Consider the following 22,970-nt stretch of genomic DNA (forward strand, 5'->3'; position numbering starts at 1 on the left):
ATTTTAAAGGCTTTTTCTTAGCAGGTAACCATCCCGAGCTTAGCAGCAGCATCTGCAGCAGTTCCTGTGGTCTCTTGTTTTCTTTCCTTCTCTTCATTTTAAGATTTTTTTCCCCCCCTGGTGATCAGGTTTGCTCGCCTGCTTGTTCCTTTAAGCAACCATAACATTGAATATTTGGCCTCTCTTGTAGCAACCGGGTAAAGAAAGTGAATGAAAATGAAAGATTATATGTAGGGTTCCCTCCCTTCCCCTACCCCCACCCCCATAAATAACCCAGGTTTGATATACACTTGAAACAAGGAGGAACAGCAGTGTCTGAATTCAATGTAAGTGCTTTCCTACGTCATCTACGCTTACAGGAATGATGGAATGACTATTAATATAGTGCTCTGGGAAAAAGCTTGGGAGCCCAAGTATGTACACTGATGGGGCAGCTGCAGGAAACATCACCTGTAGTGAAAGAGGTCTCTGTACATCGCAGGTATTTTGGCAGGGTCCACAGGCCTGGGTAAAAAATGAGTGAATTTTTGATGTCTCTTAGTCCTGTACCCCTCTCGGGGGGAGCCGTCCTTGTTCAGAGCCACGTAGTAATGCCTCTCCGAGTCGGGGTGCTTGTAGAGGGTCGAGGCGTACGTGTTGTACCAGTTCTCTTCAAACTGCTCGCGGAAAACGCACTCCCGTGTGAGCTTCTTCTGCGTTGGGGCAGAGGCGGGAGGGGAAGAAGAAGACATTTGTGTGAAAAATAAAAAAATAAATCTTTTCCTCCTTCCTTCCCTTTATTTTCTTACAATTTTCCCAGCTACCTTCTCCTGGCTGCCCTGAGGACAGGGACTGAGCTGCCGGGGAATGCTTCCCCTGAGTGACAGCTGGAAATGGGCACAAGCTGTACAAACCAGGACTTCTGCAGCTGAAGAGGAAGGAGACAAAAGGAGGAGGAGAAGGTGGGTGTGTGTTTTGCAAAGGTGACCTATAAAGAAATAAACCAGGGCCGTAGCAAAACTCTAAATCTGACTTTGTGATCAGGGCGTGAGTTTGGAGCTTGCTGGGGTGGCTGTGCTGCCTGGCAGGGCCGTGTCCTGGGCAGAGGGCTGCCCACCCGCGGCCACGTCCGCGGGTACCTCACACACACCAACACTGCTCTCTTAGGTGAGAGGCAACCCCGGGAGAAGCAGCAGGCAGAGCATCTGAAACGTTTAAACAGGAGCAAGCACCGCTTTGAAAGTTCAAGGCACATAAATAGTATACACTGCAAGGGGAATGAAAGCATTCCTCAGGCCTTTCATCTTCTGAAGCACCAGAGAGCTGTGATGTGAGGCCATACCAAGACCCAGGGAGGTCTGGATGGGGAGCAGCGCTGCGGGGATGTCTAACCCCAGGGAAGATTTACGGCAGCGATAGGTGATGTGATGAGCATGTGCCAGCCAATGGCTGGTGCATCCCGCACTGGGCCGGGGGGACGGATGACACTGGTGTCCCCGCCACCACAACCAGCCTTTCCCCCCAACCCTTCCGGCCAAGGACTGTCAGTAGCAACTGTTCGATGGCAGCTTCATGCCCGTCGCTCCCTCTGCCTCCCCCATGCCAGCTAAAGGGACGTGCCCAGCCACAGTGAGGAGCGGGGCTGTCCCCCTGTCCCCACCACCCGTTGGTGGCTTTGCCAGTGCTGCCACGCCGTGCCGCAGAGGGACCCGCCATCCCATCCCATCCCGTGGCGGGGGTGCAGGGGGGACGTGGGAGTCCTTTCAGATGAAAGGCAGTCTACAAACGTAGGATGCTAGAATATTGCAAACACTACCTACACTGTAAACTATTCAGGTAGAGAATGTGTCTTATCTACAGCACACGGAGTGCTAAGTAAATGTTATTAACTGCAGTAGATGTTTTGTAATACGATCCAGGAGCTCACCTGCACTTAGAACCTGTTTTGAATGTTTTGCTGCTAATTAAATAAACCCGGAGGTGAGTTGTGAGCCCTAAAAAAGCCTAAGCCACAGCCCTTGCCATCTGAGACCTGGGGAAACGGGAACCGTGGGTTTCTACTCCCAGATCCATCAATAAATACAGACATTTTTTTTCTTCCTGTAGGATGCCATTTACTTGGAATACGTTGGGAACTGCTGACCGGCTGAACTCACACGCTGCTGCTCCGCCCCAGTTTACGTGCTCTTCACCGGGCTGTCTGGAGGTACAGAGTTTGTGTAAAATGTTTGGAGAGTCCGGGGTGACTCTGCAAGGCGCGATTTATTTCTTTCCAAGCCCCGGGATGTCCCCACTGAGCCTGACACTAGACAGGCAGGATGAAGGTGCTGCCTGCGATTTTTCTGCTCTAAGTATTAGTTGCGTTTCTGAAATCAGTGGAAAGCTTAACAGAAACATTAGTACAAGGTTAACAGGGACAGCAAAAAAGCTGCCTGTCCCGAGGGGACTCCACGTGTCACTGTGGGGATGGCTGGCTCTGGCTACATCAACACACAGATCAGCCAAAATTGGCACAGAGGGAAATAATCAACTTGCTGAAAATTTAAAAATACCGCTGTACTGTCATCTCCTAAAATACCATTGTAATGCTAATGCTGTTGTTAGGCACTATTTTATGGACCTTTAATTAAGAATACTGTAGTGGCTTTCGATTTCAAAAAGCCATCATTGTACAACCCACGTATCCCAGATTTTAAAACTCTAGGGTCATTTGGGGACCTGGCTCGTGACTTTTGGATCAGCAGTTTGACTGCGTCCCTGCAGCGTATTGTCTGGTGTGCAAGATGCAACGACAGAGAGAAAAGTCCCATGATTATGTCTTCAGGTCAATTCTGTTGCCAGATGAAGTATTGTAAAATGTGATGATGTGCTGTAAAACGTTATCCTATTTTTGTTTCTGTGTCGTAACATGAACATAGGCCCTAGAATTTAATTAACCCATCATGAAACTGTTGATTCATAATCAGAGCTGCAGGGTTTGAAAGCACGGAAGGGAATATGCAGGCTTGTGTCCTCCTTTTCAGCAGGCACGTGTAAAAGCTGCAACTCCAGGAGCTGCTGAGAGCCTCAGGGTTTGACAGGAGAGGTGCTGCTGCGCGGGTGTAGGCTCCAGCCCTGCTTTCTGAAGTGTGCTTTAAGATTATTTTGTGTTTTACAGAATCCTGGTGATTTTACTTTTTATCTGTCTTGAACATTTGTAATTTAACTGCTGCCTCTAACTTTTGTTTAGGGTAGACGTTGTTATAGAAACAAAGTGGAAGAAGAGCAGTTATCTATGCATATAAACATCAGTAACTGCATCTTAAATAGTGAAAGGGTCTGTGGCAGTCCCAGATGGGGGAATGGGAGAAGAAAAGATGATGGAAATTCGTGGTTTAGTGTTACTGTTTTCGAAGTAAAGGTTTTCTGAAGGCTCCTCTATATGCAGAGTACATTAATTCAACGCTGTGAGATTGATCTGATTTGGTTAGAGGAATTATGTGTCTTCCGCTTTGATTTAAAACTGGTTTATTTTATTTCATTTTAAATTTACTGTGATCCATCCTTAAAAATCAGTATCCTCACATACAGTAGTGCTGTGATCTAGAAACAGGCATTTAAAAAATCACACACAGGTGATGGGATGAATTAAAGGCAATGGGGTATCTGAAGAAAAAGCACCAATACAGTGCAGCAGCTACAGAAAAGGAAACTTAAAAATGGCTACCTAGAATGCAATCAATATTTTAAAATAGAAGTGATTCTTCTAGCTAACTAGAAATAACTATTTTATATTGAGTTAAATAATTAGGAATTGAGTTAAATTAACCTGTAGGAAGCACCTCTGCCCAGTTGTTAAGACCTGACATTTTGACTGCAAGTCTTAACACTTAATTAAATAGAATGAAGCAGAGGAGAGCCCAGATCTCTTCAGGTTGATGGGAGACTTTATCCATGATGCCAAAGCTCTTCACAACACCCTTTCCACACCATCCCGGCTGAGCTTTGCAGAAGCGTTCGATCTGTGTGTGGGTGTTTCATCCAGCAAAACCCTGATACACACTCTCTTTTTGGGGCTGGCTCATCAGAGCACCTGCCCATGTTCAAAATGGTTTACAGGATGGTGCAGGTTCGGTAACATTGGGCAGACAAGCAGCGAGGTGGACCTGAGCTGGTCCCAGCTGTGGCAGTGCAACCCGTGAGTCACGGCTCTAAGGGCATGGCCCAAATCAAGGGAGCAAATGAGAAACTCACAAGCTGCCACCAGAAACCTGAGCCTGGACTGGAAATGGGGTGTCTTCTGCTTTCTCTGTCCTACAGCAGCACAGGATGAGGCAGAATCTGCTATATGTGATGTTAGGAAGAGTCTATAGGTATTCAGGAGTTTGTGTGGAGTGAGAAACTAACAAGGGGTTTACACTTGGTTTTTGGCAAAACAGAAAATTTTAGTCTGAAAAGGGCACTTCTAGAAAATAACGAGCAACCCCCCCTAAGTCCTAAAAGGAGTTGTGGTCTGAGTGTTATTTTATTGTAACATTCTCTACAACTTCAGCTTCTGTTAGTTAAAGGGCTATAACACAAAATCTGCAGATAGGTGCAGGTCCTGACCATGCAGAGAAGAAAATTGATGTGTTCCCAGGCAATGAAAACACACAAAAAGCCCCTGGTTTTATGCTAAATTTCCCCCCTGCCTTTAGTTGACCGTTGCCACACTGTTTCTGCAAGGCAAAAGCTCGATAAGCCCCCCAGCTCCTCAGGCACTGCCCCAAGCGCTGACTGGGGCTGGCACCACCATGGGCTCTCACTGCACGAGCGTATCCTCCCTCTGCAACCCTATTTCATATATATCATTTATGTCGTAACAACAGCAGTATCACGGGTAGGATGGAGGTATGTGGCAGCCCAAGGACTTCGGAGGCCTGTGACACGCACAACTCGTGACACCAATGAGGCCCCGCAGTCTGCATTGCTTGTATGTTATATAGTGTTGTAATCGGCACAAACCCTTAAACTTACCGACCCATACAGCTCGCCTCTCTCGTTCATGCCGAGGTAGAGTCCTGAGTCCACCCCACGGATGCTCACCAGCCCCACTGCCAGGCTAATAAACTCCAAAATCCCTAAAACAGAAAAGAAGTCCAAATCATACAGAGAATAAAACCAACACTATGCTCCAGTGACAAATGTGAACCAGCCTTTCCCAACCTTTGCAGAACTTACTACAGACCCTGTCTTCCTTATTTATAACAACACAGTTCTTAAACCTATAGTCCCACATGCGTGCAATCTTCCAATTTCCACTCTAGGCTTCTCCCCAGCATTGCAAATTTGACTTGCCCAAGAGGAATTACCTTTGCTAATGAGGTTTGCTAGGTTTTGTTGTTTTGAATTATCACCAAGACAACAGATGAAACTTGTGCCTGGCCCACTAGAAATATCAGAAGGCTGTTCCATGCTGGGTTTTATTCTTCACCAAAAGGAGAGTGATTTTTGCCACCATGGGGCTCCTGGTTTGAGATGATAGTCCCACATGTTTTGAAGTGATGAGTTCAATAAAAGTAAGTAAAAAGCACTAGAAGAGATGTCTGTGAGGGCTGTCTTCATGCTGGCACTCCAGTGGGGGGTACTTGCTCCCCCAAATGTATATACAAGCTCCAGGGATAAAATCCAACTTCAAATGTATGCCAGTAGAAATGCCTTCAGAGCCAGGGAGCTGCTGGTCCTTCCTCTGTCACTCCCTGCCACTGTTACTGCCAGAAACCCCCTCCTGCCCCATATGTCCTGCTGCCTGCTCCAGCTTCGTGCCAGCCCCTTCCCAGTCCAGCAGCATCTGTCCCAGCCATCCCCGGCCCTGTGAGCACAACCATTTTACCCGTGGGCTTCAGTCTACAACAATGGCGTCAGATATTTAAGTAATGAGGGGCTGCCTCACTTCCTCTGGCAAAGAAATTAGCGGGGTCTGCTGTGCTGCCTGCTGCACCCCCACTGCCGGTAAGGGGGACAGCAGCTGTTTTGATGGAGGAAAGACTTGTAATTGGAGAACCCTTGGTGAAGCACTTAAAAACAAACAGCCCCCAAGTAGGTGTGTTTTTAACTGGTCTGAACAAAGCCAACATCACAAGTGGTGGAGACCTTCGAACTTCACAGGAAAACCTCCTGAAGGCATTAGTAGGGCTTTGTTAGGCTCTGGATGTCACACGCTCCCCAGCTAGAGGCCACGGGCAGTCTTTACCGCGTCCAGTGCTGAATTAATTAGCTGGGAGGTAGCAGCAGAGGAAGGAAGAGGGTTTTCACCATCCCATCTGATGACTGGACAAGATGTCTCCACTGACAGGAGGACAAAGTTGCTCTAACCTTTAGCGTGGCTCCAGGTCTCTTAATATAGCTCGCAAAATGTCCAGTCCTGAGCAATTGCCACTCTGATCAGGTTACCTCCCAGAGCTCCTCTTAAAATATGCCTTCAGTAAAATCACCACGTGATGAGGAGCCACCTGAGCCAGCTGACTTCAGTGGCAGTCACAGCTCCTGGTCACCCCTCAGCTTGGGGCACGTGTCTTCTGCTCGGCCAGGCATGGATGTAATAACTGATAACTGCATCACTGCCTAAATACAGGACAGATCAGAGAGCCACGGACACCTCTCTCTCACTTTGCTCAGCACAGACTCATCAGTCAGTTGCTGGCAGCTAAGTTGGCTCTTCCTACCTTATATCAGACTTTTTGTCCTCCTTTTGCCCTGCCTACACCTGGGCTTGTGCATCGAATCCAGCCCTGCCTGCAGCCAGCGGGTGCTGGGGGCAGGGGGAGATGAAATACGGACTTGGGAGGAGCAATTCCTTCCCTGTTTGTCTCAAGCAAACAACAGAGAACATGCTTTATGGACCAGTGCAGACGTTTTCCAGGCTGAAATATGCTTAGCATAGAGAGTGTAAAAATTAATATGGGGGGAAAGGAGTACAGGGATGCCTGGAAACAGGGGAGTCTTTCCCAGGCTGGAAACAAGTGGATGTTCAAGTGAAAAATACCCGATAACTGGAGAACAGTAAATCAACTTTCCTGTAGGTACAAACACAGTCCTCAGCACCAGCATATATCTTACTTGTCTTCTGCCACCCCTGGGAAGCAGGAAAACATTGCTGGTCCTGTTTAGAAACCAAGGGATGTCTGAGGTAAGGCAACTGAGAGCTTTTCTTGAGTATACTGACAAGCACACTGTGTACGTGTAACATGAACCCAGGTCTCCAAAGCCCTGGTAAGGAGCAACCCAGGAGGAGCATTAGCATCTTCCCTCTCTGAGTGGGTGAGTGAGACACCCCTCATCTGGTGCAGATTGGGTAAAAACTTGCTGGTTTTGCAAACGAAATTTCTTCAAGGTGTGCCCATGACAATCTCTTCTGACAGCGTCCCTTGCAATAGTCCCCTTTTCTGATCTTTGATTGGCACTTAGAGACGTGCACGGAAGACGACTATGTTGAAACAGCATTAAGAACGTAACTTAAACCCACAAAAGTCAGGAGACAGAGTGAAGGCTGAAAAAATGTGGGCGGATATCCATCCTGTCCTTAACTCACTCCAATTGCTAGACAAAATTGCAGCTTTGTACATCTGATCTCCAGCAGCAGAGGGAGTGGCCACTGGGGCCAGCTCAAGAATTTTCTTTCCAATTGTAGCGGTGTGTTTTTGTGGTAGAACATGCTTTCTTTTTTTCCCCTTTTTCCTTTTTCTCTTTTCTTTACCCCAGGACTTGCCTCTCTTTTCTTGCTTTGATTATTCATTCTGTTTGTTCCTTGAGCCTTTCTAGATAATATTTGAAGAGATTTGATTAAGACTCTGACTGGATTGATTTACCACCAAAGCATGGAATAATCACCCGAGCTTTGCCATGGCTGGACCCACACACTCTGGTCTTACTATAAACCATCCCTCAAAGAACAATTCAGCTCCTTGCACCTGTCTCTTCTTACATGACTATATTCAGGAGCAGGGGTACAGAAACATCAGATGTTGTATTAATGGCTACAAACCTAAAGCTTCGGCTAAAAACCTCAACAACTGTTCAGCAACAGGTGCACTACAGTCTGAATGTCAAAATCTACAGCAAAACTTTCTCTGGAGGTTTCATCAGCTTCTCTAGGAGACTCTGTTACAGATCCATTAGCAGGGTTCGTACCCAAGAAGAGCTTCATTTGCTGCCTTTATTAGTCTGCAGTACAAACTCAAGGCCTTTTTATCTCCTCACTTTCAGTTGAGAGTAGCACCGTTGTGTCACTTGTTTAACGCTGCTGTAAAACAGACATGAGGCAGAAAAGGAGCAATTCCTCCTGGCATTGATTTTCCTGGCAAATTTCTCTCTGTTTCATTCTGAGATGGATTCTCACAGGGAGGCTAATGTCAGTCCAAACTCCCTCCAGATTTTGACCGTCCTTTATTTCTTTGTACAGGAAGGTTCTTAGCAGATGCAGTGAGAATGAGAACAGATACATTTTTGAAAACACTTTTATTTTTTCTGGGATTCCTTAGGCCGAGCTGCCAGTTCAGAGAGTGAACTTGGGCACTTCCCTAGTGTGAGAATCAGCCTTTTTCCAGCGATGCTGGAGGGCTTCACCAAATTTTGTGTTAAGCCTGTTTCCTCTAGGAAAAATAAGCTGCGCCACATTGTTCTTGCATGAATCTCTATTTTTACAAGTATTAAATACTGTGTTCCAGAAGACAGGTGTGATTTAGGAATGCTCCAGACCTCAACCAATGAGAGGGAATAGTTACTGTGATTGCTCAGGCAGTGTGGGTAGGTGATGCTGCTACCTCCCCTGTGTCCTATCGTCACATCCCCTGAATGCTGTGGTACAAAAGAATCCTTCCCTGTAGCCCTCGCTGTTAGGACCTTGGTAATATGTTCTGCAACACCCGGGCTTTGGCTCTTTATTTTCCTCTCTGGAAGACTTGGATGTCTTGCCCATCTGGTAGCTTTTGGGATGGCTGTGCATGCAAGGGTGCAGATACTGTCTGCCTCTTCCTGAACAGTATTAAGGGATGCAAAGTCTGGTTCTACTCTATATGCCATCTGCATCTGCTGTGGTGTCGCAGCCATCCATGAGCACATTACTTATCAGCTCATGGTATCAGGGAGCACCTTCCAGCCACGTGGGCTTGATCTACCAAACCACCATACTGAATTTCTAAGTATTTCCCCAGATGCCTCTAGATTTAAGGCAGCTTTAAACTGCTACCCTGCAACCCTCGTCTAGCTCTGTATCCCTCACCAGTTTTGTAGTTCCCCAGAATTGCTCAGGCTGCCTATTTCTGTAATAAGTTACTGCTTTCTGACTGCTGCATGCAAAATTTAGGAATGCATTGATACATGACATCCTAATACAAACCATACCAGTAACATTGGAATTTAAATATTCATGGCTACTGAATGCAGATGGTGAATACTGTGTGCCAATACGTTATTGCTTTGAGTCCCTGCTGAAGCGAGGTTTAGTCCAACTTTATCTGAACACGAGGATTCCAGTCTAATCCTCTGGGGCTTTGTCTTGCAATTACAACAAATAACTATTTATTTTACACTGCCTCTGGGAAAACCCTGAAGCAGAAAACTATAATATTTTATATCTGAAGTCTGGTCTAGTTTACGTAGCTGGATGCTGACTGCTAAAACACTTAGGGAATGCCAATGTTTCGATTTATTGAACACACTGTGTGATTTAAGCTTAAGCAAAATTCATGAAAAGTTTTCGTCCATTTAGCACATTTTTCCAAAGTTTGTTTGGAAATACACTTCTTTTACACAATCTTTATAAAAAATGTAATTGAGACAAATGCTGCCCTTTGAAACTGGATGTTTACTTGTATAAAGATAAGTAAAAAGAACTGATAGAAATACTACGTGGCAGATTGAACTAAAACCAAGCAGATGCCATGGGTTTGCTTTCAGTTTCCTTTAACATGGAAACCCATCATGTATTGCAGCATGAAAGGTTAAAAGATGTGTGTCTTTTGGGAGGTAATTAAAGAATGCTTGCCCCACAAGCCTATTAGTACCTGACTCTGACCCGCGGGTTATGACTTTCTTGTTGATTTAGGCAGGGACATGCTATGCACACACCTGGTGTTTATGGAAAGCGCAGTACGGAGATAAGTTTCTTCAATTGTTCCAAAAACCTGCCTTACACTACCAACAATAGCAGCAGCAGCGTTCCTGAAGTATCAGAAAGGACCAGTTGCCAACAAGTAAAGGCAAAAAAAAATTCCTTTCACCGAGGAGTTAAATCACTTGAAAACTATAAAAAGTCTTGCGAGCACTTCTTGCAACCTGTTGACAACATAGCTGAGATCACTGACATGGGACTTGTTGATAGCTTACACAGACACCTGCACTACATGCTGAAGTAGCGGGAATTTTTCTTAGCTGTGCTCAAACTTACTGTACTTCTTCGCCTGTGGCTTGGGATGCATTTTTTGAAGATTACATATAGTCTCATTAGAGATCCCTGCTCTTGTGTGACACTGATACAGGCGCTGCGGTCTTCCAGCTGTATCCCGGGCAGCAAGGTAAATCCACGGTGCTCTGCCTATTGTTCCGTCTTCTCCTTTCTTTCTGAGGTCCCCTAAGGGTTTTTCCCCCCTTCAGCTTCCCCTTTCCTTCCCAACAACCTCCCCAAACCGAGCTTCTGACACCCATCCAGCCAACTGATCCCTGCCCGCTTTGGGGAGACGCTCTTCTAATGAGATTCATGCAAGTAAAAGAAATCAGCTCTCAAATATCTGTGGAAGCCAAAAAAAAGGAGGAAAAAAAAATTCCAACGAAACAACGAAAAAGCTAGGAATTAGTTTTTCCAACCTGCTCTTTTTTCTTTTGCCTCCCTCACCGCTAACTTCAAAGGCACAGCTAGAGCCGGTCACCCTCCCGACACGCACTTTTTTAAAAAAATATTTTTTTTTTTAACCCCCCCGCCCCCTAAGGCACGTTTTTGTGCACCTGCAGAAGGGGTGAGCGCCGGGAGAGTAGGAAATTGGAAATAAAAACTCCCGCATTGCTGGAGAGTGAGCGCATTTGTTTAGGAGTCTAATTATATCCGTCCCGGGCTGATTTATATTATTAGCGGGGTAATTAGTTCTGTACGCGGGGCACCTGCTCCCGGGCCGGCCGGGCACCCACCCAGCCGCGGCGGAGCCGCCCGGCCCGGCCCCCCCCGCTGCCCTTACCGAAGCGGCTGTGGTCCTGCCGGGTGCCCTGCACCGTGCCGTTGGGGAAGATCTCCAGGTGGAAGCCGGTGCGGCAGTAGAGCTGCCGCCGCCGCAGGATGCCCTTGAGGTGAGCGAAGTCGGTGGGGGAGCCCCGCTGCAGCCGCCCCTCGATCTGCCCCAGGCGCTCGTTGAGGAAACCGGGGGAGTCGGCGAGGGGCAGCCCGGCGCCCAGCCCGGGGGGGAAGCCGTGCAGGTCGGGGTCCAGCGCGCCCAGGAAGCCGCCCACCTCGGCCATGGGGCCGCGGCCCCGCGGGCGCGGAGCGGCGCGGAGCGGAGCGGCCCCTCAGAGCGCGGGCTGCGGCCGCCCGGCCCCGCGCTGCCGGCCCCGGCCCGGCCCCGCGCTGCCCGCGCCTCCCATAGCTGGATGTGTCCCGCGCTCGGATGCAAACTGCACTTTATATACGTACACACTCCCCTTACATTGACATATTGGATATTTAAATGCAAGCCACACCTCACTGGCATCCCCTTTGGCTATTGCTTTTTTTTTTTCTTCCCCCCTTCTTCTCTGATCCATTTGGCTTTTTTTTTTCTTTAAAAAAAAAAAAAAAAAAGCCAGCTTCACTCCCTCTTTTATTATGAAAAAAATGGCAGGAAAAAGCTACACATCGCAGTGAGGCATAACAGCTCTTGGCAGGTCCCCGCGAAGCCGCCGATGAAATCATGGAGCCCCCGCACGCACCCGGGGATGCGGCGCTGCCGGCCCCCGCCGCTCCCGCCCGGCTCCCCCGCCCCGCCGGCAGCCTCCGGCCCTCTCCCGTCACCCCGCGGCGGGCGTCCCCCCGCAGCCGCGTCCCCCCGAGACCCGGCACGGAGGCGGCGGGTCGGGCCGGGTCTGCCAGGGCCGCCGGGTCTGTCAGGGCCGCCGCCTCCTCAGCCCCGGCCGTGCCCCCACCCCCCCCCCCCCCCCCCCCCGACCGGACACGGTGGAAAAAATAACACGTGAGGAGAGGGCTCGAGACGCGTTTTTCAGATGAATGTGTAAAAACTGAAAGCGATCTTTTTGAAAAGCGATCCCGCGGGCTTTACGGCCGGGTTTACAGGCGGCGGGAGGTGAGGGAGGGCGAGCGGCGCTGCCCGGCCCCGCCGCGGGCTCCCTCCCCACCTTCCCCATGTTGGAAACAGGTGTTTCCGCGCTCTCCCCGGCCCGCCGACACCGTATCTGTAACGGCAGCTGCCGGCCGCGCTGCAGACAGACGGAGTCGGGCTCGGGGAGACGGGCTCGGGGAGACGGGCGGGGCGGGCCGGGGGACACACAAACGCAGACAGGCCGGGGAGGGAGGGAGGCAGAGCGGGCAGGGCCGCCGCCGCCCCCCCCGCGCCCCGCCGCCCGCCCTGCCCGCCCTGCCCGCCAGGCGGCGCTGCTGCTCGCGCCAGGGCCCCGCCGGCCCCGGGGCGGCCGCCGCTTCCTCGCGTCCCGCCGACGGGGAGCTGAGGAGGCCCCGGCAGGCTGGGGAGAGTCGGCCGGGGCTTTCATGTCCCTAAAGTGAGGTGTCGCCCACGCCCTCCTCCGTGCCCCGTCACGGGCGGAGGGAACCGCAGACAAAGCCCCCAGATTGCCCCCCGCTCACCAGCCCGCTCTGCGGTTGGAGACGCCCCGGGCCGCAGCGGCTCCTCCGGGGAGTATCAGCGTCCAGAACTGAGGTACTGGTCGTGCCCACCTCAGCGGGTGTCCCCCACGGCGTATCCCCACATGGGTCTCATCTCAGTGGGGTCTCTCCCCCAGTGAATATCCCCTCAGTGGGTCTCTTCCCCTCAGCGGGTCCCCCCCATGGTGGGCATCCCCTCAGGGTCTGGCCCCTCAGCAGCTATCGTCCTTCAGCAGGTCTCCCCTCAGGGCGTCTCTTCCTTCAGCAAGTCTCCCCATGGTGGGTATCCCCTCAGCAGGTCCTCTCAGAGAGTCTCTCCCCCACAGTGGACACCCCCTCAGTGGGTTTCTCCCCCCAGGAGGTCTTACCCCACAGCAAGGTGCTTTTCCCCACATCCACCCCAAAGGGAGGGTTAAAAGGGCCGTGGCATGCAGCCTCCTTTCCCCACAGGCCCGGGCAGTGCTCTGTTGTGAAGATATGAAGGAAATTGTGATATTGCGACATGGAGCACCCACACGTGTGTCTGCAGTGGGTGAGGAATCTGGTTTTTAAATGGGGGGTGGGAGTGGTTTTTCCTGTCAGAGCTGTGGCTGTAAAAGGGGTGTATTTGATGCAGAACTTGAGACATGAAGCCTAAACCCGTGGTTTTTATAGAAACATGGCCTGCTCCAGAGGTAGTAAAATCTACAGAAGTGTGTTTGTTGGCTGTTTGTTTATCATGTATGGTTACATGGAGATACCGCTGTCTGAGGAGTTCAAGCATCCCACTGCAAAGATTATGGTTTTATTTCTGTAGTATCTATATGGAGACTCAGGTGTGATGAGGGAAATAAACTGTGCCCTGAAAATGACAGAGGTCCAAGATGGGGAATTACTATTAAGGACATAATCCTGTAAATGCTGTGAACATAATGCATGAAATTCATATGTGAATGATCCCACTGCAATCAAATATGCTCTTCTGTAAAGCCTGGTTTTGCTGAAGTAAGTGTGAGTTTTGCCTCTGGGTTCATAGCAGTCACCTTATTTCTGAACATGTATGAGGGTTGATCCAAGGGGTATTAAGAAGAGAGAGGAAAAAACAGTTTCCGCGTCAAAGGACTAACCAAACTCTGCAGAGACTTCTGCCGCTGACTTCAATAGCCTCTGGATTTGTTACAATATCCTTAAACCCAAATCCATACAAGCACTTAGAGGAACACTTAGGATACTGAAAAAGGTAACAGAGTTCGATTACACCACAATAAAATCCAAGATAAAGTAAAAAACACAAACCTGCATGCTTAACTAATGTATAACAAAAGCAGCAAAATCCCCTGTCCGAGCTGACATTCCTCACTTAACAGTTATGATTATGGTCAGCTTTTGAAGTGTCCGCGATACATTTTATTGAGAACTTGTACAGGCTGGTACAACATGTTCTATTTAGGCACAACAGGATGTGAAAAAGGTAGCTTTCTCTTTTTTTTTTTTTTTTGTCTTTAATTTCCTGGTTTATTTATGTTTTTACTAAGCTGAGGAAAAAGCAGAGAGATTTGTAACCTGTATTGTTAGAAGAAAAAAAGGCATGTATTTTAAATACTGAAAGCTGGAATAACTCCTTCAAAAGAAGAAATGTGTTTAGTGATGTTTTTCATGTATTACATAGAATACAGTTCTGCACTCAGTAATTTCTTAAAGGAGGACAGGAACTTGTACACAATTTGTGTCACAGACCATAATGTGTTACAGAATTAATTTTCTGTTCTGCTTTGTTTCCGTTCATGCAATTCCCCCAGGTTTATTCTTTGATTACAGCTTGTATTGTCTACCTTGGGAACTGAAATGGTTACTGCCAAACTGCTCTGCCTTTCAGTTTACAGAAGAATTAGCAGCATTTATACCCAGTTTGCTAAAATGGACCTTGCAGACCCCTTCCCATACACTGTAGAAGTGTATGTTCAGCAAGGTAGTAAAAATATTGATGGCGTTTATTTACAAAATAATTACAATTCATGGAGACCAGCCACATTTGATGTCTGACTATAAAATCAAAGGAAGAGCAGGACTAGGGTCAAAGCAGTAAATTAATTAGAAAAGAGTAAGATAAATGCAATGAGCAAATCTAGATACTGCATATCCTCTGCCTGGGGCAATTCCATTTGGTAAAGAAAAGATCAAGACAGCTGAAAAAAATTTGGAGTAGTAATGGCCATGAATGAAAAATCAGACATGAAGAATATCTGAGGATAAAGAAACAACACAGCCTTGAGCTTTAATAAATAATATTTCTTCTTCCTTAGCACTTCCCACCTCAGGATCTCAAAGCAGTTTATGTACACTAATGAATTAAGACTCACAACCAAGGTCTCTATGCATTTCCTTTTTCCCAGACAGTCTCTTTTTCCACTAAGAGATGTTGTTCGAGGGATATTGATGGCTTTCTGTATTTGTTTGGGATTTTGGATGCATAGCAGCCTTGCTGGAGCAGTAGCCCTGATCAGGCTTCTGTATATCCAGACACCAGACACGTCCACCGTGCAGGCACGAGGAGCTCTTCTGCCTTTTGTTGTGTGGTGACCATCTGTGCCGCACATGCAAGAATGTCTGAGGTTTCCCGGCAGATAAATAGGGCAACCTCCTTTGTGAGGGGGTGAATAAACAAATTTTCTTAAGGGGAGCAGAGGATCGTTTATTGGTTTTTGTCTTTGATTGTTTTTACTTCAACTAGTATTATTATTATCTTTTATAGTACTACTTCCAGGCCCCAGACCCTGTTTGTGCTGGATACTGTGTTAAGAAGTGGGTAACAAACCAGAGTCCTTGACCTGAGGAATTTCAACTGCTCTCTCTTGTGGAAGGATTTCTAGTGGAAGGCAACATGAATGAGGCAACAGAATTTCAGTCAGTGTATAGAAGTATGTATATATTTTTGTGGCAGCTTTAGAATTGGTGGCAGAATGAAGGAAAGGGTCTAAGGATAAAGCTCCAGACTTGCCTAACTGGGTCTTGGGATCAGGTGCTTAAATAAATGATGTGGTCTTCTAAAGAGGAAGTACCCACCTTTTCCAGTTAATGTTTATTTTGGTGTCAAAACGTGGATCTGCTGGTTTTAGTAATCCCAGTGTGGATTAACAAGTAGGAAGTTCTGGCTCACCTCTGACTCACAGGAGCCCCCGTTTGGAGAGAATTGCTGTAACTAAGATCTGTAGTCCTTAGGGGAACAAGTTATGGACAAGCACGTGCAAACAAACATCAGAGCTTTGTTGACCCTCATGTATGCAGTTTTGCCTTGGTTGTGTCCCATTTGAAAATTGCAGGTACTTATTCTTACCAAAAAATTACACCTTTCCTTGGCATGGCCTAAGCACAGGTTTGAGTCCTGATTCAAATGATTCACGCTAATACATTTCCAAGTACTAGATGCTGAATGAGGAATGGGAAAGATGCTGAATGAAGAGTGGGGAAGGCTTCTTTATTGGGGTAAAGTGGTGCATAATGCAGTCATCTCCATTTGTAACTTTTTTTCTTGGGATTTGGGCTAGAATTACAGGACTACTGAGTCATTAGGCCTTTAGTATTTGGCCAAGTGTACCAGAAATACCTGTGTAATTCTACCCCTCAGCATATTACACTCCAATGCAACTTGCCATGTGGCTACTGACTGACACACAATTTTTCTCTCCACAGTGTTTGTATCTTGCATGTACCTTTTGTGTTGTAGTTTATGCTGTAATTTCATGCCAAGACAGCAGCATTTCCTTCCCAGCTGTTGAACCAAGGGGCACAACACAAGTTAGAATAAGAGTATCCCAGTAAAATCCCTTCATTGTCGTTGTCTTTTTTTTTTTTTTTTTTTCCAACCATAGTTTGAGAAAGAATTAAGAAAAGGGTGGTAAGTAGTCTGTTATAGCAAGGATTGTCATCTGGTTCATATCATCTGGTTCATAGGCTTGTAGCTGCTAAGGGGTGGTGGGATGCCGAGTTAGCAGTGAGTCACTTCCTTCTCCGTTTTCACTGATGGAGAAGGAGAAGATAAGGAGGCCATTCAAGTTGCAAAGCATGTTCAGGATGCTGGAGTCTGTAAGGGAACAAGATCTTAAAGGACTGTTTCACTTACCATGACTTCAAATTCTATCCTAGACCTAGAGCATGACTGGAAGTTTTAAGCTGTGTTTTAAAGCACCTGGGTGTTATGGCTGTATTCAACAAACTTGATGGGCAGTTACTTCAGTAGTTCTCCAGAGTTTCTTAAGCTAAGAAGCTCTCAGTCACCAGGATGTGGCTTACAGCTGAAATTGAGCTAGTTCTTTCTACTGGATTTGTCTCTTTTGCTGTAGTTAGGTAATAAAAAGGAGGATAACATCATAACTCCTCTCTGGAAAGCATAGACTCAGAACATACCTAAGGAAACAGAAAAGCCAGTTCTAGTCCTACTCAAATAAAAAAATACTGTCATTTATTATATACTCTTCTAAGTGTGTGCCTTTTAACTATAGCAGCCTTTTACAGAATTATCTGTGACAATGGAGGGGTATGTGTTTAGATCTGCATCAGTTAGTATTGGTCAAATATAAAAAAGAGTCACAGCAAAGGTCTGTCTAGCCCCATATCCTGCCTCTTGATAATGGCTAATAACTTGTGTATGGAAAACAGGGTGAGTATAGAGTGATACTTCCTTTGGTAAACCCGCCCAGCTTCCAGTGGTTTCTGGTTTAGAGACCTTCCTGAGCTGGAGGCTGCAGCTGTATCATTGTTTTTGATACTCCTTGATGGACCTTTTTCCATAAAATTGTCTAATCATTTTTTTTGAAACCCACTTGTATTTTTGGCTGCCATAACATCCCGTGGCAATGAGTTCCACAACATCATTAGGTATTGTGTGAAAATGAACTTCCTTTTGTTTGCTTTTGAACCCACTTGCTGCCTGCCAGTTTGAGTTGGTGCCCTGTGTTCTCTGGTAAGACTACTTTAAAATAATCGTTGCTGTTTACCTTGTCTGGAAGTTAATTGTTATTCTCCTTGTTTTCCAGGTTGAAAGGCTCTAGCTTGCTTAAGTTTTCCTTATGCTAAGGCTTTCCAACATCTCTTGCGCAGCTTTGGTTCTTGCCCTTTCTGTAGCTTTGTATTTCCACAGTTCCTGGAACTGCGCTGAGTATTGAAGAGATGGGTATACTATGGATTTATACAGAGGAATAATGGCATTTTCTGCTTTATTCTTATTCTTCTCCTAAAAAATCCTAACAGGATGGTTTTTCCCAACTGCTGACACCATGCTGATCTTCAGAGAACTATCCACTTCCCCAGGATTTCTTTCGTGACTGATGATAGCTGATTTAAAGCACAGTGAGAATGGCTTTTTCCTCATATGTTATTTTTCATTTATGAACTTTGAATTAAATTTACTATTTTAACACCCACTCACTGAATAAATTTTAGGTTTCATTTTTGGGAATGGCTTTGTATCATCAGCCACCTACCTACAGCATTTCCAGATCATATATGGAATGTGAAACAGCAGTGGTCACATCACAGAGCCTGTTCAGAGGCGACCGGGGAGCTCCCTACATCACTGATGTTGAACATCTATTTCTCTTGCTTATGATCTTTTCACCAGTTATGTCATTTATTCTCACTTTCATTCTTCTTGCAGTAAGGCTCGTTTATGAGCTAGATTTCATACCATAGTTAATAGTCTGGCAATTTCCATGTGGTACCTGTGGGGATTATCAATTAATCCTCATATCATTTTGTTATTTTCATCCATGCTGATGCCTTAAATTAATTCTCCTTGCAAAAAGGCTGTAGGTTTCTGGATTAAACATAAGTACAAAGATTCATTGAGCTTTCTTGCTATCGCCTTATCACCTGGGACCATTTTTTACATATCTCAGTCAACTCTTGGTACTGTGAGCTGTTCAGACTGAGGCACAGATCTGTGCATTGGAACAGAGTTCTGTATTTTTCTGTGGTCAAGTTGCATTGGGATTTTTGGCCCAGTAGCTGAAGCTGAACTTCTCTGTATCTCTCTTTAAGGGTAATGACACTGGTTCTCCCACTGGAGAACTAACACTGAAATATATTGGTGTGTGAGGTAGAGTTAGGAAGTCTGAGCTCAAAGTTACTCTAGAAGTAGGTGATTAGATGGGACATACTAAAATAAAGGACAGAGGGACAGAAAAGGGAAAAATAAAATAAATAAAATCCCCTTTTCCTAATTACACTAAAAAGCTTTTCAGTTTAACTGCTAATGGTTCATGTGAGTAGCATTACTCAAGTTCATTTATATAGTACTGGGTTAATTTGTACAGTATGCTTATAAGGAAACACATTAAAATGTTTAAAAATGTAAATAACCTGATTTACTAATTATTCTGTAATTATTCTTTTCTGTATATAAATTCTTTATATCTTACTAGGTTTGTTCTTTTCTCTGATGAATTAGTTAATTAAAATATAGCATTATTCTCCTGTTGTCAAGAAAGCAGCCAGATACTTTGCAAACTTGACTAGGTAAATGTTAATTGTATGAGAATTCCCTGATCAAACAACTGCCTGCCCTAAAAGTCATGTTGTTTCGTCACTGTATCTCTGCAGAGAGAGGAACTAACTGTTTGTGAAAACCACTGTAAAGGCGTATTTTCAATGAGTTCTGCAAGCAGCCAAAGTAGGGAGGACATACTCAGGAGAGCACAGTCTTGCTTGCATCTGATTGGCACCTACTGAAATGTGCATTGACCTCCTTCAGGATGAGATGTGTTTGCTTTCAGGACAGCTACTTGAGCTTCCTAACATGAGTTTCATTAAAATCTGTCATGAGAAATCGGGAATCAACAGAATACAGTTTCTATAGCATTAACCTTACACAAATGCAGTATATAGTAATCACAGTTCAGGTAGATTGAGTTTCATGTAAGATCTCAAAATGTTTATTTTACAGCATCCTTTGCTGTGTTTGTATAGCATTTCTGTTAGCTTTCTCCAGAGGGGAACATGTAGGAATGCGAAAGGCAGGTGGTTTGCTCAAGGACATGAGAATCTGTCTTCAGAGCACTTACCTGGTGCCTCACTAGCACTTGTGTTAGCTGTGCTTTAGTCTCAGTAGTCACCTGGATTGTGTTGCATTCCCTCTGTGAGCTACTAGCATTCCTTAATACCATGTCTTGCAAGAAAGTTACCCTAAGGAAGTGTAGGGCCCTGAGCAATAAGCACTGAGTGATCTGGCTGCAAAGCCTTTTTTGTCCTGGGATCCTATAGGTGAAAGAAAACTACATCAGGTGGTTCTTTGTGCTGAGGAAGGATGACCCTGGTTTATGTTTTCTCTCTCAGTGAATTGTGATAGGTTTTATCTGTCCTAAGTATGGGAGGTGGGGAAGGCACAAAGGCTTGGTCTTCATCCTTCCTGAGAAGTGGTTCCAACATCAAAAATCAAAGTCTTGTTTTGGTGTTGAGAGCTGGTAGTTCTGGTCCTGGGTGATATAGCTCTGTCTGAAGCATCTCCAGCCTCAGAGTTTTGCCTGTGGATGGGAAGCAGAATTCAGGTTGACATTAAGAGCTGGTGTTGACTGTAGTGAGGAAAGAAATAGAGAGCTGAGCGTAGCTGAGCTGAGACCTCAGGAGTCTGGATTCTCAAACCTCTGCTTTAATAGCATGGGATATTTATGGCCTCGATAAAATTAGGGAAGAAAGATGAGGAGCATCTTATCATGCGGTTGTCTAAAAATGTTGGGAAATCCTGTTGCTGAGGTTTTCTAGAAGTTTAGAAACTTCTCAGATATCTCCCTCAGCAATAAATGTGTCAAAATGTGAAAATTAAAATATCCCTTTCAGAAACGGGAAAGCATCAGTGTGTCAATCACTTTGAAGGTCTTGCTGATGCTGGGGCTATGGTTTAATGTACCTGGAGTCTAGTTCTTTCATTAGAGAAAACAGAATCAAATGCAAAAAAGAAAATAAAATAACACTTCTGCAGCTTTCTTTGTAAACAAATCAGAAACCTTAAGGCCAGGATAAGAACATGGTGGCTACCAACTGGAATAACTCAGCTTAGACTTGATAGAAGGAAATGATAGGTCTCAAGTATGTGCTACCTCACAGGAAGATTGTAATGAAATCCAGCCAGCTTCATGAGAAAACCAAAACCTATTGATTTTATTCCAAGGGAAGAAAGAGAAAAAGAACAGATGTATGGAGTCTTCTGTCCACTTACTGCAATCTGCAGTGCTGACTTAGAAACAGATAATGGCTTAGCCGCCTTTTCTTCCTGTGCTTCCTTCTGTAGAAATGCCCTGGCTTAGACACCAAAAAGATTCAATTTGGGGTAGTAGAGAGGAGGGGGAACAAGGACCTCACACAAGAACTGACCTAAACTCTGAGGAGGTTTGTATAATCTAATTTACAATAAAATGGTATTTACAATGTTATCAGACAAAGCTTAGCAGTGTAAAGTTAAACAGCATATAATGTGATTAGTGGGGGAGTCATGCCCATGATGTCATACACATTCTCTGAACTCTTGGAATGGGCAGATAATGTCTCAGGCATTTATTCTCTTGTGACACATAAGAAAAGCTCCGTAAAGGTTTGGGGGATGGGAAGGAAACATGCATGCTCGGCACATGCTTGACAGTGCGTATGCACACACAGCTACAGTGGAGCCGACAACACTGTAGACAGCTTCTCCCTTTGGCGCAGAACTCGACCTGTGGTTGCACCCTGCTAGCACGGTGCTGTGTAGTGGTTAAAACAGGCCTTTGGGAATAGTTTAGAAGCTCTAAGTTCTATTCTTGACTCTGCCACAGACTTGGTTTTTGACCACTAAATCTTCTTTGCCTCTGGTAACTCCATTTTTAACTAGTAAAGGTAGTCAGCCGTATCTGTAAAGTGCCCTGAGTGAAGAGCTGTATGTAGATGGAAACCACTGGCATTCTGTTCATTATGCAGAACAAATACAGCTAGACCACAAAGAGCTTTGCTGTAGATAACAGCAAGCAATTTCACAGTTAGTAATGGCCCATTCATAGAAAATTAAATCTTTATCTTTCTGTCTCTCCGAGGCATGCAAAATGGTATTAAAAATTTTGGCTAGTCTAATTAATCTGGTAGGCAATACAAATCTCAGCTATAGGTTCACATCAAAGATAATCTAGACCGTATTTATTTTAAAGCATATTTTGGTTTAAAAAAGCTCTTGCTAAAAGCTGCTGAGTCAGGCAAAGCTCCCCTTAAACTTTGAAATCATTGTAGTGGTTGTGACAGGACAGATTCTGGAGTAATTCCATCAAAGAAAAGTATTTTACTCCCCACGTCCACCAGGGACAACGAGCTTAGAATCTAGCCCATGTTAATGTTTAATAGAAACACAAAGATTGCATAAACATTCTTTCTGTCATGGTGTGAAGGCAGTATAAATTGTTTAACTCTGGTGTAGAGATTGACTAGATAGTATTCCTGTTTTCAGTGATGCATGGAATGAATACGGGCTAGACTTGAGTTCAAATGTGAGCTGCAGATGTGGGGAATGAGATGGAGCCTGCAGACAGAGCTGAAAAAACTTGAAGAAAAGTGGTGGGCAGGAAGGAACAAGTGAGCTTGGAAACTCTGGCTCATGCAATGTCAACTCTATTATATGTTAAAATCAACTGCAACACTTGCGTGATACCCATCTTTTATCACAACAAGCAGTCATTGTCTTGGCTGCAACACTGATGCATGTTTATGGCATTAGTGTGGATTTGTTGAGAAATGCGTACATGCGTTTTATTTGACTGCAGAGGGGTGCCGTCAAGAATAAAACTTTGTTGTTCAGAAAGGATAAGCCAAACTTTTGTCTCTGTGGCTGATAAATCAGGAGCAGGGGCCAAGTGTAATATGAACAGAGTGGAGCATTGGCCGGTCTGATCAGACATGTGGGATGTACTAATAACAACAGTGAACGAAAGCGAAGCCTACAGGTAGACACCTTTTAAATAATCAAGGCTGACAGTTTTACTACAGTAGCACAGTTTAACACTTTGTAGGTATGTGCTACATCATAGGTGCTGCTTATATTAAATAGTCTGCAAGCTTATTTAGAGGAGAACTTCTATTTCAGGCATTTTTATGTTTGTTAATGTTTTTTTTTCCACTCTTACAGTCATTACAAATGGAATATCTTATTGTTGCAGATGGTATTGCCAATAGATGACTCCGAATC

At 45.5% G+C, this 22,970-nt stretch overlaps 1 protein-coding gene and 1 long non-coding RNA gene across 3 annotated transcripts in view; one reads left to right on the forward strand and one right to left on the reverse strand.

The window, feature by feature from the left end:
• Positions 1 to 321: 321 nt before the first annotated feature.
• Positions 322 to 11,442, reverse strand: FGF16 (fibroblast growth factor 16). Its single transcript, XM_074834983.1, has 3 exons — positions 11,166 to 11,442; positions 4,975 to 5,078; positions 322 to 692 (listed from the first exon to the last, which is right to left on the reverse strand). Exons 1-3 carry the CDS (start codon positions 11,440 to 11,442, stop codon positions 447 to 449), a joined length of 627 nt encoding a protein of 208 aa, XP_074691084.1. The 3' UTR covers positions 322 to 446.
• LOC141927731 (uncharacterized) overlaps positions 11,226 to 22,970 on the forward strand; it is a 37,743-nt gene continuing 25,998 nt past the window's right edge. The window contains exon 1 of one of the 2 annotated variants that reach the window (XR_012624567.1): positions 11,226 to 11,274. This is a non-coding gene — a long non-coding RNA (uncharacterized LOC141927731). The remainder of the gene's footprint in view (positions 11,275 to 22,970) is intronic. The other variant, XR_012624566.1, reaches the window with a different exon arrangement.

The sequence above is a fragment of the Strix aluco genome, chromosome 10, assembly GCF_031877795.1.
Source record: "Strix aluco isolate bStrAlu1 chromosome 10, bStrAlu1.hap1, whole genome shotgun sequence".
NCBI lineage: Eukaryota > Metazoa > Chordata > Aves > Strigiformes > Strigidae > Strix > Strix aluco.